Here is a 19,214-nt window from a genome sequence, read left to right as displayed (position 1 = left end):
AAAGTGAATTTAGATATCAGTTTGTTTGCTTTCTTTTCAAAACTTGTACTAACATCTGTATGATTTGCTCACTACAATTTTACTGGGAAAAAATAATTACGATATGCAGATGACGTATTGAAGGAAATTCCAGTATAAAGTGAATGTCACAAAACGTTTCCTAGAAATCATAGGGGGGAAAAAAAGCAACACAATTCTAAAGGACTTTAGTAACCAGAAAAAAAACCCTAACCACAGGACTGTGTATATGATTAATAGCTTGATTCAATTAATATAATTTATATTCAAGTAACATTAAAAAACCCAACAATAAAACCCACACAGAATGTTGGGTTTTTTTAAAATATGTTTCACTGCTTTTCAAGACTTTCTCTGTGAAAAGCACAAGAAAAAACAACAGTCATAATGTACTAGTAAGGAATGTTATTTAGTCAAGCAAAACAACTGCAGCACACCACGATGCCAGCAGGGGGTACTGACCAGCAAACAAAATCTAAAAGCTCTCCAGAATCAGAAATTAAAATCTGCCATTGGCACTAATGTGTTCTGGGAAAGCAATAAACCTTCTGACCTGGTGTACTGAGTATTGGAAATTGTGCAAGTATCTTAATACAGGGAATGAGGGTTTTTGTTTCTGTGGAACTGTAGTTCAAATTCATCTGTAGTACAGCAAAGTCGACAGCTGTGATAGTAAATCCTTGTAAGGCTATCATACCTCTAAAGAAAAAGCTTTTAAAATTTATGTATGCCCCCTCCAACAGTTCACCCTACTTATGTCACATCTTAGTTTTGCCTTTGTTTTTATTTAGATCTGACTGAGAAAATCCTGCAGCTTGTCCTGTTGTACAGCCGAATAAACTCCAAAGATTTGGTCTTGTCTTGTGCCTTCTATCTTTTCCAACAGTGTGGCACTGATAATATTCCTGAATAGAGAACATGTTAATTTCTCAACACAGCCCGTTTAGATCTACGGAAAAAGTACCAAATCTTATCACGTCCTTCTACTTGCGTCTGCTTATGTGAAAAGAAGGGGGATTTCTGCACGTTTAATTTGCTGGTGAAAAACAGCAGGCGGAACGCGCGCCGCCCGCCCTCCGGCCTCGCGGGCACCGCGGAGCCGCGCGGTGCGGGGCGGTGCGCGCGGAATGGTGAGGTGCGCGCGGTGCGGTGTGCAGGGCGCGGTGCGGTGCGGTGTGCAGGGCGGTGCGGTGTGCAGGGCGGTGCGGTGCGTGCAGGGCGCGGTGCGGTGCGCGCGGTGCGGTGTGCAGGGCGGTGCGGTGCGTGCAAGGCGGTGCGGTGTGCAGGGCGGTGCGGTGTGCAGGGCGGTGCAGTGTGCAAGGCGGTGCGTGCAGGGCGCGGTGCGGGGCGCGGTGCAGTGCGTGTAGGGCAGTGCGGTGCGCGCAGGGTGCGGTGCAGTGCGTGTAGGGCAGTGCGGTGCGCGCAGGGCGCGGTGCGGTGCGGCGGAAGCGGTGCGGCGGAAGGGGCGGGCGCGCTGGGCCCGCGGCGGAAAAGGCGCTGCTGCGCTTCCCTTCGGTGCCTCAGGAGAAGGCTGCGGCGCTCGGCGGCCCCGCCATGGAGGAGAGCAGCGGTGTCCGCCCGTCGGCCGAGTGCCTGGACGAGCCGCCCAACAGCCGCGTCTTCGTGGTGCTGGGCAAGGACACCGGCGAGGCGCTGATCCGGGAGCGCTTCTCGCCCTTCGGGGACATCCAGAACATCTGGCTCCTGCGGGACAGGCGCACCAACGAGTCCCGCGGCATCGCCTTCATCAAGTTCGCCCGCAGCTCGCAGGCCTGCCGGGCCATGGAGGAGATGCACGGCCGCAGCCTGCTCCCCGACAGCAAGCCCATCAAGGTGCGGCCGGGGGCTCGCGGGACGGGCCGGGCCGAGCGGGGCTGCGGGAGCCCCGGGCCTGGCCCGGCCCCTCGCGGGCCCCGCCGCGCCCGGGATCGTCCCGCGGGCGGCCTGCGCCCGAGCAGGCCTGCGGGACATGCGCCCGGAAGGGAGGGGGCGTTTGAGACTAAGATTCTTTCGTATATTTTAAGTGTTGTAAGCAAAATAATTGCGAATACGTGGAGGTGGTTTTGCCGGTGTGTTTTATATTAGTTTTGTAACTTGTGAACGCTTTTCAAAACATTTTTTTTTAAATGTATGGAACTGTTCTGTCAGCTTTCAGCTTCCTGATTTGCTTTCCTATTCACCAAGTGCTAAGAAAGTATGAATGAGTTTGTACTGAGCCAGTGAAATCTTTTCTGAAAAGCTTGCCGTCAGAAGCCAAAAGATCTGAGTTGTATTCCTCATGCCCTTGCATGGCTGTTAGAAAAATAAATTAAGAGCTCTGTGACATCAGTTGCTAGTTTTGCATCGCAGGCTTGCTTTGAAAGTCTTTCTTACTTGGTTGTTTTGGGTTTGTTTCTTTTGTTGTTGTTGTTGTTGCTTTTGTTTGTGATTTACTGGGACTTTTTTTCTTGGTTGTCTTCTGGTGTGCACTTCTGAGATGAAATTTATTTCAATAACTAAAAAAGATGTTAAGAGTAACAGATATAAGAAGCTGTGATCCTTCACAGAGCAGCAGACCTGTAAACTTTGGCCCAGCTGAGCAGTGAACTGCAGTAGCCCAGTTTTATGAAGTTACTAGGCTTTATTGTTTCCTGGCTTGCCTGTTTGTTTCTACTGCTGCTGTACTAGGCCTGTTGCAATAACGCCTTCTTTGCTACCTGACATGTCACCAGTGATGTTGACAGTGCTGCTGAACCAGCAGTGGTATTTCTCACCACTCCTCATTATCCCCAGTAAGGAACTTCTCTGGCCTCTGTCCTGTTTGGGATTTATTGTATTTGTAGGTCTTTTACTGCAGGTGGTCACAGGTGTTTTCTCTCCATGCTAAGGCAGCTTATGTGAACAATAAATACAATGTTAAACTATTTCACTTGTTTGTCGATATGTGTCTTAGATGCTTTTGCCAGTAATTGCTAACTGTGTAATTATTTCATTAGGTATTTATTGCGCAGTCAAGAGCTTCTGGAAGCCACCGAGATCTTGAAGATGAGGAGCTTACACGAATCTTTGTTATGATACCAAAAACCTACACGGAGGAGGATCTGCGGGAGAAGTTTAAGGTTCTGATTCTCTCTTTTGTTGTTATTTTTAAATGCCTTTTTCTAAATTTATTAGAATGGCATAACACATGGAACTTTTCATGGTTTTCAGATATTGAAAATGAATATGTTTTTTCATTTTTCTAGATGTATGGAGACATTGAATATTGCAGCATTATTAAAAACAAGACTACTGGAGAAAGTAAAGGTTTGGGCTATGTCAGGTACCTGAAACCATCACAAGCTGCCCTAGCAATTGAAGAGTGTGATCGAAGTAAGAATCCAAGTGAATTCTTTAAGGGTTCTTTTTCCAATAAATGGGTATCATCATAATATACCTTTAATTTTTAGTTTTGTTTGCAGCTAAATTTATCATGGTGCAGAAACATGTTAAGACAAAGTTTTCTTGCAAATATAAATAGCATTGTTAACATCCATTGAGAACAATCACTTGATTATGTTTTTTCAGGACCAAACTGCAAGTAGGATCAGTGAGAAGAGTTTGGAAATGAACACAGAGTTTTCTTTTGTGCATTATTATTGGTCTGTAGTGTAGGCTTTGTATACAGGAAAATATTTTAATTCATTCTTGCAAATAGGCAGTTTTAATCAAATGTATTTGATATAAAATTAATTATTATATAAAATACATTGCATGATACACAGGGAATCTGTTGTGATCACATTTATTTAAGAACAAATTAATGCTAACTGAAATTGGGGGAAGAGTGCTTGTTTTTGTTTAGTGTCATGATTTATCTGCTACAGAGTGAAAAACTTTGTATGCTTCATGTATTACCAGTCACTTGGTGAGGCACTGGAACAGGTTGTCCAGAGAAGTTGTGGATGTCCCATCCCTGGAAGTGTCACAGGCCAGTTGGATAGGGCTCTGAGCAGCCTGGTGTAGTGGAAGCTGTTCCTGCCCAAGGCAGGGGGTTGGAACTTGGTGATCTGAAAGTTTCCTTCCAACCCAAACCATTCTGTGATTCTATAAGTTGTCACTTACGCTTCAGTACCAAAAGTTAATGAATTTGAGTGAGGCTGGTGGAAGGATGTCAGGGGCTGGAAGCACAAGACTTTGGAGTAGAGGCAGAGGGAATTGGGTTTGCTCATCCAGGAGAAGAGAGGTTTTCCCAAAAGCCTAACAGCTGTCTTCCAGTCCTGCCTCCTGTTCAGTGTTGCTTAATCACAAATACAAAACAACTTGGGGTGTGGTTATTTGTTCTGATTTTTTTATGCTTTCTTTGGTTCTTTTTTCCTCAGTAATGTGTGTGGTGGTTCTGCATTGTCTCTATCTTAAGTGGTTCTACAGAAATTATATTTGTGCACAGGAATATGAACCTGAGATTACTTCGCAGTCAAATTGTATTTCTTTTTTGCTGTGAGGTTAAAATGAAATTAGTTGGATAGCTTCAGTGTAATACCTCTTTCTTTCATAAAAGCAGAACCTAGATGAGTGTAAAACATCCATAAACTACTGTTTTAGCACAGAAGTTCAGGTGATGGTTTCTGGAGCATCTCAGAATCCTGCTAAGTATCACAGAATGATGGTTGAAGTTGGAAGGGATCTCTGGTCATCTTGTTCGACCCCTTGGCTCAAGCAGGGTCACCTGGGTACTGGTGGCCCAGGACCATGTCCAGGTGACTTTTGAATATCCCCATGCACAGAGACTCCATCACCTTTCTGGGCAACCTGTGCCAGTGCTCAGTCACTCTCATGGCAATTAGCCTCTGTCATGCTTAACTTGTGAGTAGGAGTAATTCCATTTGAAAGCTGTTAACTTTCACAAAATTATTTGGGAAGACTTCAAGACTTATAATGTAGTTATTCTCTAAAGCTAGCACTTAGTGAGTTTTCTGAATAATATGTTTCTAAATAGGGAACTTGAAGAATGTGGGCCTGCTCAGATAACTGAGATGTGCCGAGGTGTTGTTATCTGTGTGGTTGTTTCTTTCAGGCTACAGGGCCATTTTGGCTGAACCTAAAAATAAGTCATCTGAGTCTTTTGAACACGATTATTACAGTAATGTCATGAGACCAGAACTAAGAGGAAATACGCTTCCATTTTGTAAGTCACAGCTTTTTACACTAAAAATGATTTGTAGTCTGCAGTATGGTTACTAAGTAATAATGTGGTTTGGAGGAAGGGAAGCTGATGGAGTCTTAGGTCAACACTTAATTAGTAGATTGGATATTGAAGTTAGAAACTGGCCAGGCATTTAATCTCTCTACTTTTATGGATTGCTTTGCTCTGGTTGCCCAATTATTTTGTGACCTGCAGTGGTGAAATCAACATGTGACCTTTAGCATATAATTGACTTGGATTACTTTTAAAAGTTGAATGTAACATATGCACGAAATGAAGGCATGCAAGTATGATGACTCAGATTATTATTTGTGGATTCCCAAGGTATGCAGCCAGAATTTTGTGGCTTTGAAAAAGCTGAGACCCGAATTCAAGAGCCGGTCTCCAAGCGCCTGTCGGTGGTGTCTCGGCTCCCCTTTATCCAAGAGCAGCTCTTCGCCCTCTTCGATTTAGTTCCAGGTCTGGAATATTGTGATGTTCAGAGAGACCCTCATACCAATAGTGGTAAGTAAATGTGCAAAAGGTTTTTGTCTTTTTCCTCTGAAGGGAATCCCTTGTAATTGTACTTAATTCATTTGCATTGCAAAATACAGTACACTTGCTGGAAACAAGCAATGGTTGCTGCCATCACTGCATACGCCCCAAAATTCAGTTTTGTTTAAACTCATATTTACACAGGGCTTATACCTTCACTTTCAGATAATAAAAACTCAAGAAGGATGGAATCAAAGTCATGATAAGTGGGTTTTAGTCAAATTAATAGTTTGAGGGAGAATAAATGAAGAAGTTTCAGAAATTGTTAGACATTAAATGTTTTCTAAACAGATCTCTGGAATTTTTCATTCTGAAATATGTGCATGTGTAGAAGTTCACATGGGTAAATGAGGATTAAGTAATTCCAAAATGGATCATGTTTTCTACTGAAAGATTGCTTGGTTTCAGTCTTGTTTTACTGCAGCTGAGACAAATGTGGAAGTGTTCTCTTCTCCAAGAAACTTGAAATGTAAATGATTCAGAAAGTTACATTTTAACTTTACAGTTCTTGAAATTCACTGTAGATGGGATAATTTTATTCAAAAATGCAATTATGTATCCTTTTGTTACCAGTTGTGGAGTAGTGAGGAAGATGTGTTTTCACTTGTGTGGTTTTACTGTCAGCTTTTCAAGCTAGCATAAATACAGCTCACCTGTCACTAGTAAATTTCACTGAAGCTTCCTTCACAAATAAAAGTGATGAGGTAATAATGATGTGTGCTAAAAAGAATTTTGTGTCATCCATGACTGATGTGCAGTCTAAACATATTGCTTGTGTGAGTGCAGTGTGTTGTGAGGAGTTACCTGTTTCCTGCTGACGCTGTGTGCACGGTGCTTGCAGGGTACGCTGTGATTCAGTACAGCACTGCTGCCTCAGCTATATATGCCAAGTACAAACTCCACGGGTTTGAGTATCCTCCTGGAAATCGACTAACTGTCATTTTCCTAGAAGATGGGAATGACAGCTCAGAGTAAGTACAACTTACAAGTTGGAAGTTACATTCTGAAGAGCAAAATAGAAAATAAATACATTTTTTAACATAAGATGTAACATCAGTATCACTGTGAGCTTGTGCTGTACTTGCCAATAGTGTTTTCTGAAACTGTTTGGTTTGGGATTTTCTTCTTAAATGGTTTAGAATAAGCCTTTTGAAACTTAGTAGTCTTGGTAGATTAAGAAGATATTAAAATGAACATTCTTAAGATATTATCTAAAAATCTAGGATTTGGCAAGAATCTGTCGATATATCTGTAACATGTAACAAAGCTGGAATGTATTTTTGATGAGTTTTATGAATTAGAGCTAGATTTATGTATTTCATCTCTTGGTTGTGTTTGCAGTAGGTAAGTAGTAGTTTTGTGAAGCACATATGTAGAGTAAGACTTTTGGGTGCTGAGGATCTGATATTGGCACAGTATGGGGAATTCTCAGGTGTTTGAGCATCTCTGACTTCTTCCTGTGTTTTAAATGCCCAGGATGAGGTGGAGCAGCTTGAGCACTCTCCTGCAGTGAGTGTTTTGCCTTAGTTTCATCCTAAAGGAATCCAGCTCATGTCAAACCTGTTCTGGGAGATGAAGACAGTAAGGAGGGGCAGTGGAGAGATTCACTTCAGAAGTGTGTGGCTGATCTGAACTAAAGCCAATGTTCATTGCAACCCTCATTCTTCAATAATTGCTATGTGGTCTTGCAACACAGGCTGTGTATCTATGCAGAAAGAACAATTGCTTTTTCATACTCTGCAACAGAATAAAGAAAAATCACTGGAAAATGAGAGCTGGAAGTAAACTTTCTATGGTACTATTTTGATCTCTGAACTGAATCAGTGTTCCTTTACGAAAACAGGTGGAAATTTTTTAGGCATGTCTCACAAAATGTAGTGGGCTCTTGCAGAGATATTTTAGTCATTTTTTTCCCCCAGAGTGTTAAAAACCCCAAAGAGTAGTTTTATGTATCTCTTAAGTGGTAATGAATGAATGTTTTCAGTGAGTTGCAGCTAGCATGCAGGCTTTCAGATCTCCCTGTCATGAAAGCCTGTCCTGATTTTTATTATCTACACAACATTACAGATTTCTAGAGATACTCTGACGTGTATTAAAGCTTGCTAAATTTAAGATTGCTGCACCTTAGCTCTTTCTTTAAAGTAGTTTGTTGCCACTTCTGCTTGCAGCCTTATCAGGAAGATGGCAGCGCAGCTGGTGACGGCGCAGGTGTCGTCGGCGCTGCGCGGCAGCAGCGCCATGGTTCAGCAGTACAGGACGCCTCCTGTAAGTTCCGAGCACGGACGGCGGTGGTATTCTGCTGACTTGTTGTAAGAAGCCTCACGTATGCCAATAAAGAGCACTGCTCGCTTGCTTCTGCAAACTGTTCTACGTGCTGCATCTTTTTTCTCTGGAAACGTGGCTGACCTCGCTTGAATTTATTGTCCAATTTAATGAAATAACTAAAGTAAATAAAGTAATGAAGATTAGAACTCACAGAGTCTATTTATGTCTTGTAATGGAACAAAAATGGTAAGAAAGGTAAAGTTACTTCCCTGCCCCCCACCACCAGTTAACTTATACTTGCATTTTTTTTCCCTTGTTTCAGCAAGCATTTGGAGGAGCTTCTGCCCCACAGTTGCTGCAGCCCCAAACAGATGCCATACTTCCACCACCCAAAAAAAAAGTTCCACCTGACACTGCTGTGAAAGAAAGGCTTTTCATACTTTTTCATCCCCATCCTTTACCTGTAAATGTACTGGAGGATGTGTTCTGGTAAGACTTTGTTTACAAATAAGTGTTTCCTAACAAAAAGGAAACAAACTATGAAATATAGAAAGTAAATATTGAAAATAAAAAACAGGGCCTGAAAACTCTTTCCAGAAAAGGCAGTGCACAGTAACTATGAAGTTGTAAGTGAACAGTAGGTAACAGTTACTTTTTGAAAGAAGTGTGTAATGGGGTTCATGTTGAAGCATATCTGCAGTATCATCAGTATAGCAGCTTTATTATCCCTTTACTTAATCTGAAGTAAAATGTCTAGTCTTCTAATGTAGATTTTTTAACCAGAAAAAATTAGTACTTCCAGTTACTATTTCCTAATTAATTTTACATTTTCTTTTACTTATTTTTGTAACGCATTTAACTATTTTGATAAATTTCCACAGTAACCTAGGGGGACCAAGTGTAGGGTGTTGGTTTTTTCCTGATACACTATCATGGTTTGCATCTTACCTACACTGTTTCAACTGTTCTTTGTATCTCCCTATGTGGTGCAAAGACTTTAGATAATTTTAACCGTCTTTTAAAAAATCTGTAATTAGCAGTTCTCCAGTATTTTATGTTATTAATTTGTAGTATACGCTTGAAAAAAGAGACCTTTCCTTTTTCTAATAGCTTGAATTTGCAATAAATCTTTGGAAAGCCAAAATATTTTAAAAGCATCGGGAGAGGAAAACATTTTGTGTGGAAGTCAAAATTAAACCTATATGATAGAGTGGATTTTGTTAATCAGATACTGGAGGAGGAAAAGGTTATGGACCTGAGTCTTGACACTTCAGTAAGAAGCAAGCAGACAATTTTTAAAAATATTTCAGGATCTGTCTAAGAATCTCCTGAGTACTCTATTTTTTCCTAAAAAATAGAGAAAAAAAACCCTGTATTTTTCCCTGAAGCTGCAGTGCTTGCTTTGTGTGTCATTTCAGTGAGACCTTTTCAAAGATAAATCACAACTGAGCAAGTTCATTTAAGTGAGATGCAGATTTAGCTTCTAAATTATCTGTTGGCTTGGGTGTGTACATCTTACTTTTGGTTGGTTTGGGGTTTTTTCTTGTTTTGTTTTTGTGGGGTGTTTTGAGTGCCATTTAGTGTTTGGGGACTGTAGTATTGATCAGCTTTACATATTCTTGTAAATAAGAGAGAGATCACTGATATTTGAGGTTCTGTTGTAATATTTCATAGAAAACATCTGTGAACTTTAGGTGTTCATTTGTTCTTCTACCCCTGATTCAAGAGAAGGGAATATGCAAGTTTGGAGCATAGATATAAAAATACTGGTTTTGCAGTTAACAAATCATACGTGCTTTAGACTGGAAATTTTATTTTTAGGAAAATCTGTAAATTACCTTTTCTTTTTTTCCCCCGCCCCAGTCGTTTTGGACAGTTGATAAGTGTTTATCTTGTGACTGGAAAAAATGTGGCCTATGCAAAATTTGCAGACAGAGCAAGTGCCAGCGAGGCCATAACTGCATTGCATGGCAAGATTGTGAATGGTGTGAGGCTGAAAGTGAGGTTGGCAGACTCACCCTCGGAGGAGCCCAACAAGCGCCAGAGAACTTACTGAGCAGGTGAGTACCCAGCCTGAGCCCTTACTTACCCTGGAGTCAGCTACCTGAAATAGTGACAGGTAAAGATTTGAAGTTAGATAATACAAACGTAGAATGATAAACTGTAAACCTATTCTTAACTAGCAAACTGAAATAGAATTTTTGATATGTCTGCGTGTGTATACACATATAAGGTTGTGTTCGAGGGTGCCAGGATGAGTGAGGAGAGAAGAATCTTGGCTCCATGCTTCAGAAGGCTGTTCTTTTATATTATGATATATATTATATTAAAATGCTATACTAAAACTATACAAAAAAGAATACAAAGAAAAGATTTATCAGGAGGCTAAAAGGACAGGAGAGGAATGATAACAAACAGCTCGTGACTCTCAGAGAGTCTGAGCCAGCTGCATCTGTGATTGGCCATTAATTAGAAACAGCCAACATGCACCAATCACAGATGCACCCGTTGCATTCCACAACAGCAGATAGTTATTGTTTACATTTCTTTCCTGAGGCTCCTTAGATTCTCAGGAGAAAATCCTGGCAAAAGGATTTTTCAGAAAATATCATGGCTACACACATACATACATACATATATCTATGGGTGTGTGTGCACTTATATATATACGCACGTGCACTTTATTTTATAAAAAGCAATTTTGATAATCCTTGAAAAAAAAATGAACCAGTTGATAAAAATCAATCTGGATGTTCATAGAAGTATCACTTTTGTACTTGGGAGAATCAGTTGACATTGAAAAGACTATGCAAAAATAAACAATGAAACAGATGTAAGCTTGTGTGTGTCTTTTTTTCATTACTGTCATATGCCCTCAGTGGCATTGGTTAAAGATAAAAAGTTGAGCCCTTGAAGGGCAGAGGAGTGACAGGGTAAATAAAAAAAGGATGGGGGGGGTACAGGTAAGATTGTCAGGTGGAACCAAAGGTTTGGGATATTTGGGTCATCTCTGTTCTCAGAAATCAGGTGTAGCTGAAAAATGTGGTAGAGGAGAAAATGAAGCAGAGCCTGTGGTGAAGGAATTGCGATAGGTGTTTGAGATAATTAGTTTGAGAACTTTATTATTTTATGTTTATGGCCTGTGAAAGCTGGCTAAACTCCTAGAGATGTTTTATATCTTAATGCCTTCAGGGACCAAAATTCAATTGTTCTTTTAAACATTGCTTTGCTTCAAATTATATTGACTTCCATCACATTTTTGAATGATTTTTATTTTTTACGCATTAGGACTATTGCCATAGGAGAACACAGTTGGGGGAGAAAAGCCTAAGCCCTTTTTTCTACAAAATAACTCTCAAATATTACTATAGCTTTCAGATATTTCCAGTACCATACTGCCTTCCTAAGGAATATGAAGTTTTGATTTAACTAATTCAGAAAATATCACTACTGTCTTTGCATCAGTATTTTCCCTTTAAGTACCTTTCTTTGTATAGATGTTATGACCCCAGAGTTGCAAAGACCAAAAAAAGCTTTTGCCCAAAGTGTTCTTTTTCTCCTTTTCTTCTAAGAACCTCCATGTTGCTTTTTTGATAAGCAGCAGAGACTAAACGTGGCCTTAGTTTTTATACACAACTTTTGTTTTAATAAGTTGGATTTCTGCGCATTCTTTTTCTGCGTGGAATTATAGCTAAAACTAAATTGAAACTTTTTTAATCGTCATCTGTGGTGAATGCAATTTTAAATAACTTGTGCCCATGCTCTTACCTTTGTACAGCTTTCAGCAATAAAAGCCCAGCCTCTCTGTCACTACAGTTATTCTCTACGGGAATAACTATGATGTGAAGGGTAATATAATACAGGTCTGCCTTGTGTACTTTTTACTGGAAAAGTGTAAATACAACATGCATCCAAAATTAGAAAAATTATTTATCCCCATTTTTTCATACACCAGGTTCTTGATTCCAAGTTTCCTAGCAGGTTGTCTTGGCATCTCTCTCTTTTTAGGATAGACAGACAGACAGAATCACTTGTTCATTTGTCCTTTAGCTGGTTTCTCAAATTCAAATGAAGTGGTACCTGAAAGGCAAGATTGCCTTTCAAAAGGGCTTGACCATTTAAGTGATTTTCCCCTGTCTGGCTTTGTGCTGGACTGACTGACAAGCTTTGCAGTAATTTGGAGGCTTATATTTTGCTTTTAATGAACGTGTTAAATTGTGCATGTGTAAAGAGATGCAATTCTCCCTACCTCTGAAATAGTTGAGGGTTTTTTTTAAGATGTGAGAATACTTACTTTTTTCATTTTGAATTTTAACTGTAGGAAATAACCTTCCTAGCTAAAACTTCTGTGAGTTTTCACTTAAGGAAATAATTGCTTCTTAAAAAAAAATCCTTTCTAAAGTCCTGTTGTACTGCTTGCCTTTCATCTCTAACAAAGTGACTGGATTTCTAAAATACTCTTTTCTATACAAGGTTTTCTGATGAAAATTCATTATAATATCTGTGAATTCTAGACTCTATGAAAATAAATGTCATTCAATTTCATAATTAAGTAACATATTTATTTTTTTAACACATTTGAAGTTTTGCCCCAACACCTTCTTATGCAAACAGCCGTTTTTAAAATACAGTTTGCAAAACTGTTTTTTAAAGAAGGTTATATGGTAACAGTATGCTACTCATAGTGCTTATGCAATGCAAACTTCTGACTATAAGAACTTTCTGTTACCTTGCAATAAACTTTGTTTATCAGGCAAGTTTGAATACGCATCTATTAATATTTTGAACTAATCCACTAATGAATTTTACAGTCTCTGGTTCTCCCACAAGTCAATGAAAATTAATTTGTTTATGTGAATAGTTAAAAGTAGCAGAGAAAAGATGGAAATACAGATCAGTAGGGTTCTCTTCACCACTTTTAAGTTCTAATGTAAGTTTCTTAGGGGTTTCTTTTATGCTAAACAAGTATTTATGGCTGAAATAATCACTTCAAACTTATCTTGCTTTAAATCAGTGTAGGCTTGAGAAGGCAACTGCAGTGTCTACTTCTAGGCAGTTGCTAAAAGCAGACCTGACTTAAAAGTCTTGCTGTTGACCAGGTTGTGCTCTCAGCTCAGGGCTTTGTGTTAGCTGGAGTATTTTGTGGAAAGCTCACTGCAGTGTCTGATACCAGTTACACACAGTGTGACATTCGAAAATAGAAGAGGAAGGGAAGAATTTGCTGTCAGAAGAAGTCATTGTGGCATTCCAATTAATCTCTTAATTGCTACCTAGTAGTTCTATTCAAATACCATCCCCACCCTTGGAAACCCTCCCAAACTACTAAGCAAGAGACCCACAAGCAAACAAAAACCCCAAACCCACCCAAAATGTCTGTCATAAAGCTTTCAAATAGTCCTTGAAAGCAGAGTTTCTAACCAGCTTTGTGTTAGAAGTGCCAGACACAGCTATGTGGAGCTAACTTCTGTGGCTTTTGATATTCATTACTGATTGACTTCAACCCACAGCAAATAGATTAATTGCATTTTTCCCCTTCTGAAAAAACTTGGGTGTTTTTAATAATTATTTAGTTACTAAGTTGAAAAAAATAATTTATTCTGTCATAAAATACTTGGTTATTTTTGTCTTTGGTTATTCTTGTCTGGAAGAAGTGCTGCATCACTGATTTCATTTGCATTCATTTTTTGACTTAAACCTTTCTTGAAATCCTGATATTAGTATGTATATATTTTAATGATTTACTGCTCTACAAAAATGTTTTTAAAAGGTAGTTGTATCATAGTTGTGATATACATTAAAAAAATAGCTGTCTTTTGTATACTGCAGAAAAATACTGGCTTTTATACACAGCTTAGAGAAATAGATGCTTCTTTAAAAGTTAGAGAGGCATGCTTAAAACTTTAGTATTATTCTTCTAAAGATGAATACCTTATTTATATGCTGTTGTAATGATTATATTTTATAATATGTACTTTGAAATAAAAATAGGTATGTTGCTTTTGATACTATTTTTGTGCTTGTGTTTTTTCTACAGAAACTAAGTAATGACATGACCCTCAGCTAGCTGACTGACTGACTGAAAACGTGACTAGACATGGTTCCTGTGGACAGTGACAGCTTTTTTCAGTGACAACTTTTTTTTTTTTGTTAATTGTTACTTAGTTGATCTCTCTATGATCCTTTCTCTTTCTGAATATGCAGACATGCAGTTTTGAAAATTATGTAGGCATTAAAAACTGTAAACTGGTGGTTGTTCTTGTAATAGTATATAACCTTGTATTACAGAAATAGCTCTTGTTTTTACCTGAATCCTTCTTATAAGATGGAAATTACAATGATGGAGGAAATAAAGGAGCCAGCATTTTCTGACTTGAGTGGTTAATTGATAATGATTAAGATTCTGTTAAAATAGAAGACATCTTTCATGATCCAAATTGCATTGGAAAGTGAAGTACAGCAGTTAATTCAAAGAAAATGAAGTAACTTTAACAATGCCAGCATACATGACAGTATTAATCTAGATTTAAGAAAATTTCTGTAATCAAGAAAATAATTCAAAGTACATTCTTAAATATTTTGTTTCTTTGGGCCACAATTATTAGTTCTGCTGTTTAGTGAAAGGAACATTTGACTCTGTCAGACTATCAAAACTTATATTTATGCTTTCTTATCCTGAGGTCTTTTGGCTATAACTGCAGGGAAACTGTGAAGTCTAGGGCTGTGGGTTTATTTCTTTATTTCTGTTAGTTTTGTGGGATTGGGATGTTTTGTTTGTTTGTTTGTTTTTTTCCCCAGAAGCTTTCAATGCATATGTTCAAGTTTTCAGCAGGATGAAGACGATTTTAGCACTGATGGAGAGTAAATGTGCACAGATAATTTTCAGATGCCATTACTTTTCTGTGTATTCCTGTATACTACTTGTTGAATTGGAAATATCCTAGTTATTAAAATATAATATAGAGATAAAATTGAGGAATTCTAATTGTATGCACTCTAGAGAAGCATGCCCTTGGCTGCTTCCTGCTTCCCAGCATCTCCCATATGGTCCCTTTGTCCATTGGTTCAGAAGTTTAAATGCAAAGTAATGAACCATGAATTTAAAAAGAACTAATTTTTTCTTTATTTAAAAGAATATTAGACTTCAGATGTTCAAATGGGAGCAAGTTGCAGAGTAAAAGCCTGAGAAACCTTTTCCTTCCCTCCATTCCAATACCTGTTAAAAAGCAGTTCTCAATGACTCACCCACAGCTCTTTTCCCCAAGTGCAGTTGTTTCATTCAGCACAAAGAACAGAATTGAATAAGGGCTGTATGGGTTAACCAGGCTGTAAAATTTCTGCTTTATTTGGTGTAGCTGTTAGAAATCAGTGGAAAAAAAACAGATTTATGGTTGAGCCTGGAGAACTGGATCCTCTCTCTGACTGTAGCCCAAAGTTTGGTTCTAAGGAGGGTTGCCATTTCTCTTGTGTTCCCCTGAAAAAGTTCCAGTTTGGATTTTCTGTTTATTTGGTTGGTTTTGGTTTGTTTTCCCATCCTTCATGATAAATTTCAAGTAGCATTTGGGAATTTTCCATATTTGCACAGGGAAAATAATTTTAACCAGGTTGCCATGAATCCCAAACTACAGAACTGTTGGGCAGCACCTTTGCATCCTTAACTGTACAGGATGCAAAGGTGCTGTCAATGTGTGCAGCGAGTCCAATATTTTCAAAAAGCATCAGTCCTGTTCTGTGGACATGGAGAGACAGCACACTCTTCCAGAGGGTCTGACACATGCTGCAGAGGCTGGATGCTGTGGTGGATCTGCACAGTACCAGGTGAAATGCTGAGAATCCCTGTATAAGCAGCTGAAAAAAGCCCAACTTCCCATTTGTGTGGTAGAACTGGCCTCTTGATGAGTCTCCTGTGCCAAGATCCCCAGTTTAGTGGGGTGGGTGCCTGTGTCTTTAGGGGCTATAAACATCCCTAGGAGGGTAAACACTCAAAAACTGAGTAACTGGTGGTGGTGTTTGGCCATCCAAGATGGGAAGGAAGAATCATGTTGGAATGGTACTAACGGTTGCTTGAGGGAGCATTCAACACACCCAGGGGGTTGGAAGATACCCTTTACAGCTTGAAGTGATGCTACAAATTAGAACAGTGCCATTTTCTAGTTAATTTTGTTTTTATCACTACATGTCTTTGGGAACAGTGGGCTATGGCACTCCCTGGCCATGGAAGATCAGTGCTCTGCATGCAGTCTTGCTTTGGGCTATGGGACTCCCTTGCCAGCTTGTTCAGTCAGGTCTGCAGCAGAAGAGAATTGGCCTGGAGCTCAAAAAAACCTTTTTCCCACTTCCATTTCTAAGGGTTCAAGACACTGTAGAGTTTGGTTTTCAGATGTCTCCCTTTTAGTCACTGCTGAATCAGGCTAGCAAATGACTCGCATGGAGTCATTTTTAGTATTCGGGTAAAGGTTTTTAGAATATACTTAGAATAAAATCATTATTGCTCTCAGAGTTCAGTGTATTTCCTGAAAACATTAATGTTCTATTCTTTGGCTAAGTAACACTTTGTGTAAGTACACTTTTGATTGGATATGATGTCATCACTCCCTGTTTCTTTGTTACATAGCACTGCTGATAAGTGACAGGCTGCTTTTCTAGGTCCTTGCACTGGTAAGTAAGAACTCAGTCTGTTGTGAGAATGAGCTTTAGGTTCCTGTACTGGAAATAAAACCTGTGTCACTCATAATTCCCTTTGGGGCTGGTGAGTGAATTGACCAAAACTGTCTGAGGTTTCTGGTGTGTTATTTTGCAGTATCAGTGCTTTAATGTTGACAAGTAGAAGTTAGCTAGCATGCTTACCTGTAAGTGACTTAGACTTCAGCTGTATTCATCAGCCACAGTTTCTGTTAGTGTTTAACAAGACTTTAGTATCTTTGAAAATGAGATAATAGATATTTCACAAATCACACTAAATTATGTCCAGTAGAAACATTTTATTATGTCCATTTTATGATTATAAAAAATTAAGAAATATATACTGATATAAGACTTTGATTTCATTTACTTTAACAGTATACATTTGCCTGCCCCCATGCCTGAATTCTTTTATTAGGAATTTTTCCTGAAATCCCAAAGACCTTGGAAAGGTGGAGCTTCATCCAACACAAAATATAGGATATCCAAATCCAATGTTAACATGCGATATCTAATACATAATATCTGCAGGACTTTATTAAGACTGAAGAGTTAACTGCTGATCAGACCTTACTCTATATTTAGAGAAAGTGTTTACAAATCCTGAGCTTGGGAGTACGTAAGTTTCACTGGGAATTCTTCCAGCTCTTCTGGCCAAGTTTCTGTCTTTGGAAAGTGCTAGTAAGTAAATTTTTTAGATGCCATTTTAAAAGATACAGGGCAATGTTAACAGAGCAGAGTATGTGGGCATCAGAACCATTGAAAATGCAAATATATGCTGAAAATATTTTCTAAACTTGAAATTATAAGCAGTTTCACAAATAAAATTGCAAGATGGCTGAAAGCTATTTAAGTATTGGAATGCTGACTATCCTCATGCTGGGCACACTAAATCTCCTTTCTTATGTGCCTGTTATAGCTAAGGATAGCAAGGGTGAAGTTATGTTTAATCAGCAAAACAAAATCAAAGGCAATGACGTGAATACATGCAGTGCATGTTTTGACCCACTGATATTTTAAAATTTGAATCAAGTCCACAAAATTCACTTCTATTCTGAATTCACTTCTTACAATAATGCTGGGGGACATTAAAATTTGCTGCCTTTCTTCTATGTGGTAATATACCAACTAAGCTACTTGAAATTATGAATTTATCCATAAACAGCTAAGTTTTACTCTTTTCCTGTTTAAAGGCCAAGGATACAAAAATGACCTCGATGCCCATATATAACAGCAGTCTTGGAATTTTATCCTGGAGACCCTCTGAAACTCTTTGAAGCTGGGTAATCTCTGTTGCTTCAGAAAAATAAATCTTTTAGGTAGTTCTCAGGGAGTGCAGAGGAAACTGTACCACTGTGACCCTTTTAAAGCTATTCTAGTAGAGTTACTAAGAAAAATCCTTTAAATGCTGAAGCTGGAAAGAACTGAGTCTAGAATAGAAAGTGGAGGGCTGGTAATAGCCAGCAGGGTTATAAGGATTGTAGTTACACTTCCAACCAGAGATTTTTTTCTCTGTTGTTTAAAATGTATAGCTCAAAGTTTTTAAACTGCTTTGGTTTTGCACTCTGTGCACTAAAGAAACCGTGCATTGTGCAGAAAATGAGGCCATGGGACTAAAACCCAATGCCAAAATCAAGCATGAAACAAACTTTGTGTTATCTTTGAGTGGATATAGTTAACTATACTATCAACCATACAGAGTTTCTTTATGGGAGATTGAGCCACTCCAGCTGATTTATCATGTTTGTCTTCAGAGATTCAGGGCATGTTGAGCTGGTTACTGGATCCTAATGGCAGCTGTGCTTTCTGATTCCTGGAGATGGCTCTTCACTCCTGTGGCCCTCCCCTAATCTAGGACACATCCAGTTTCCATCAGCTGGTGCCTGCCTTTCCTTTTCACAGCTTCTGCCTGCTGTGAGCCTGCCTCCCAAGGTCTCCCTCTGCCTAATTTGTTGAGGCACTCCTAAATGTTTTTTGGTGTTCTACTTCATACTTCTCCTTCAAATCACTTCAGCTCACTTGTTATTACTACTGTAGTCTTTTCATAATTTAATGAATTTGCAAAAATGCAAGATGTAATTTACAAAAATCTTTATTAAAAACATGTCTCTTACCTATGCCTTGCCTAAGGATACCAAACACACACACCCCTAACAATAAATGACAGCACTGAAACAACAATATTTCTTATTACAGGAGAAAATAAAAGTGTTTTCTTAAAGTTCTGTAAGTAAATATTTTCAATGTCCATAGATCTGCTTATCCTCAGCACAGGGCTGGTAAGCAAACATTTCATTTCATATTTAGTAAACTTCCCTGCTGCCTGATGTAAAGAATGGGAATGATTACAGTTATCTAAGAATCAGTTCTATTAAGAACTATAAGTTCTGTGTAAGTTCTATCAGTTAAGACCTTAGAAGATGAAGGTACCTGTGTGTATATATGGCACTTTGTCATCCACCATCTATGTAATATAACTGTTATTTTAAAACAATATTTAAGCTGCCCTTCTACATGTTTGTTTCTCTTTGGTGTAAGTATAGGCAAATCAGTA

At 38.8% G+C, this 19,214-nt stretch overlaps 1 protein-coding gene across 2 annotated transcripts; it reads left to right on the top strand.

Moving 5' to 3' along the window:
• Positions 1–1,460: 1,460 nt before the first annotated feature.
• RBM45 (RNA binding motif protein 45) lies at positions 1,461–14,350 on the top strand. 2 transcript variants are annotated; one of them, XM_064434330.1, is made up of 10 exons: positions 1,462–1,851; positions 2,994–3,116; positions 3,243–3,369; positions 5,054–5,164; positions 5,507–5,686; positions 6,558–6,687; positions 7,885–7,981; positions 8,304–8,470; positions 9,845–10,041; positions 14,016–14,350. In XM_064434330.1, the coding sequence occupies exons 1-9, from the start codon at positions 1,573–1,575 to the stop codon at positions 10,035–10,037; spliced, it is 1,407 nt and encodes a 468-aa protein (XP_064290400.1). In that variant the 5' UTR covers positions 1,462–1,572; the 3' UTR covers positions 10,038–10,041; positions 14,016–14,350. The 2 variants fall into 2 exon arrangements, with proteins under 2 accessions (XP_064290401.1, XP_064290400.1); XM_064434331.1 differs by lacking the exon at positions 14,016–14,350 and having other exon boundaries at positions 1,461–1,851; positions 9,845–13,984.
• The last annotated feature ends 4,864 nt before the right edge of the window (positions 14,351–19,214 follow it).

This window comes from Passer domesticus, chromosome 10, assembly GCF_036417665.1.
Source record: "Passer domesticus isolate bPasDom1 chromosome 10, bPasDom1.hap1, whole genome shotgun sequence".
Lineage (NCBI taxonomy): Eukaryota > Metazoa > Chordata > Aves > Passeriformes > Passeridae > Passer > Passer domesticus.
Note: the sequence above shows the minus strand (reverse complement) of the source record. Positions and strands in the feature narration are given on the sequence as shown.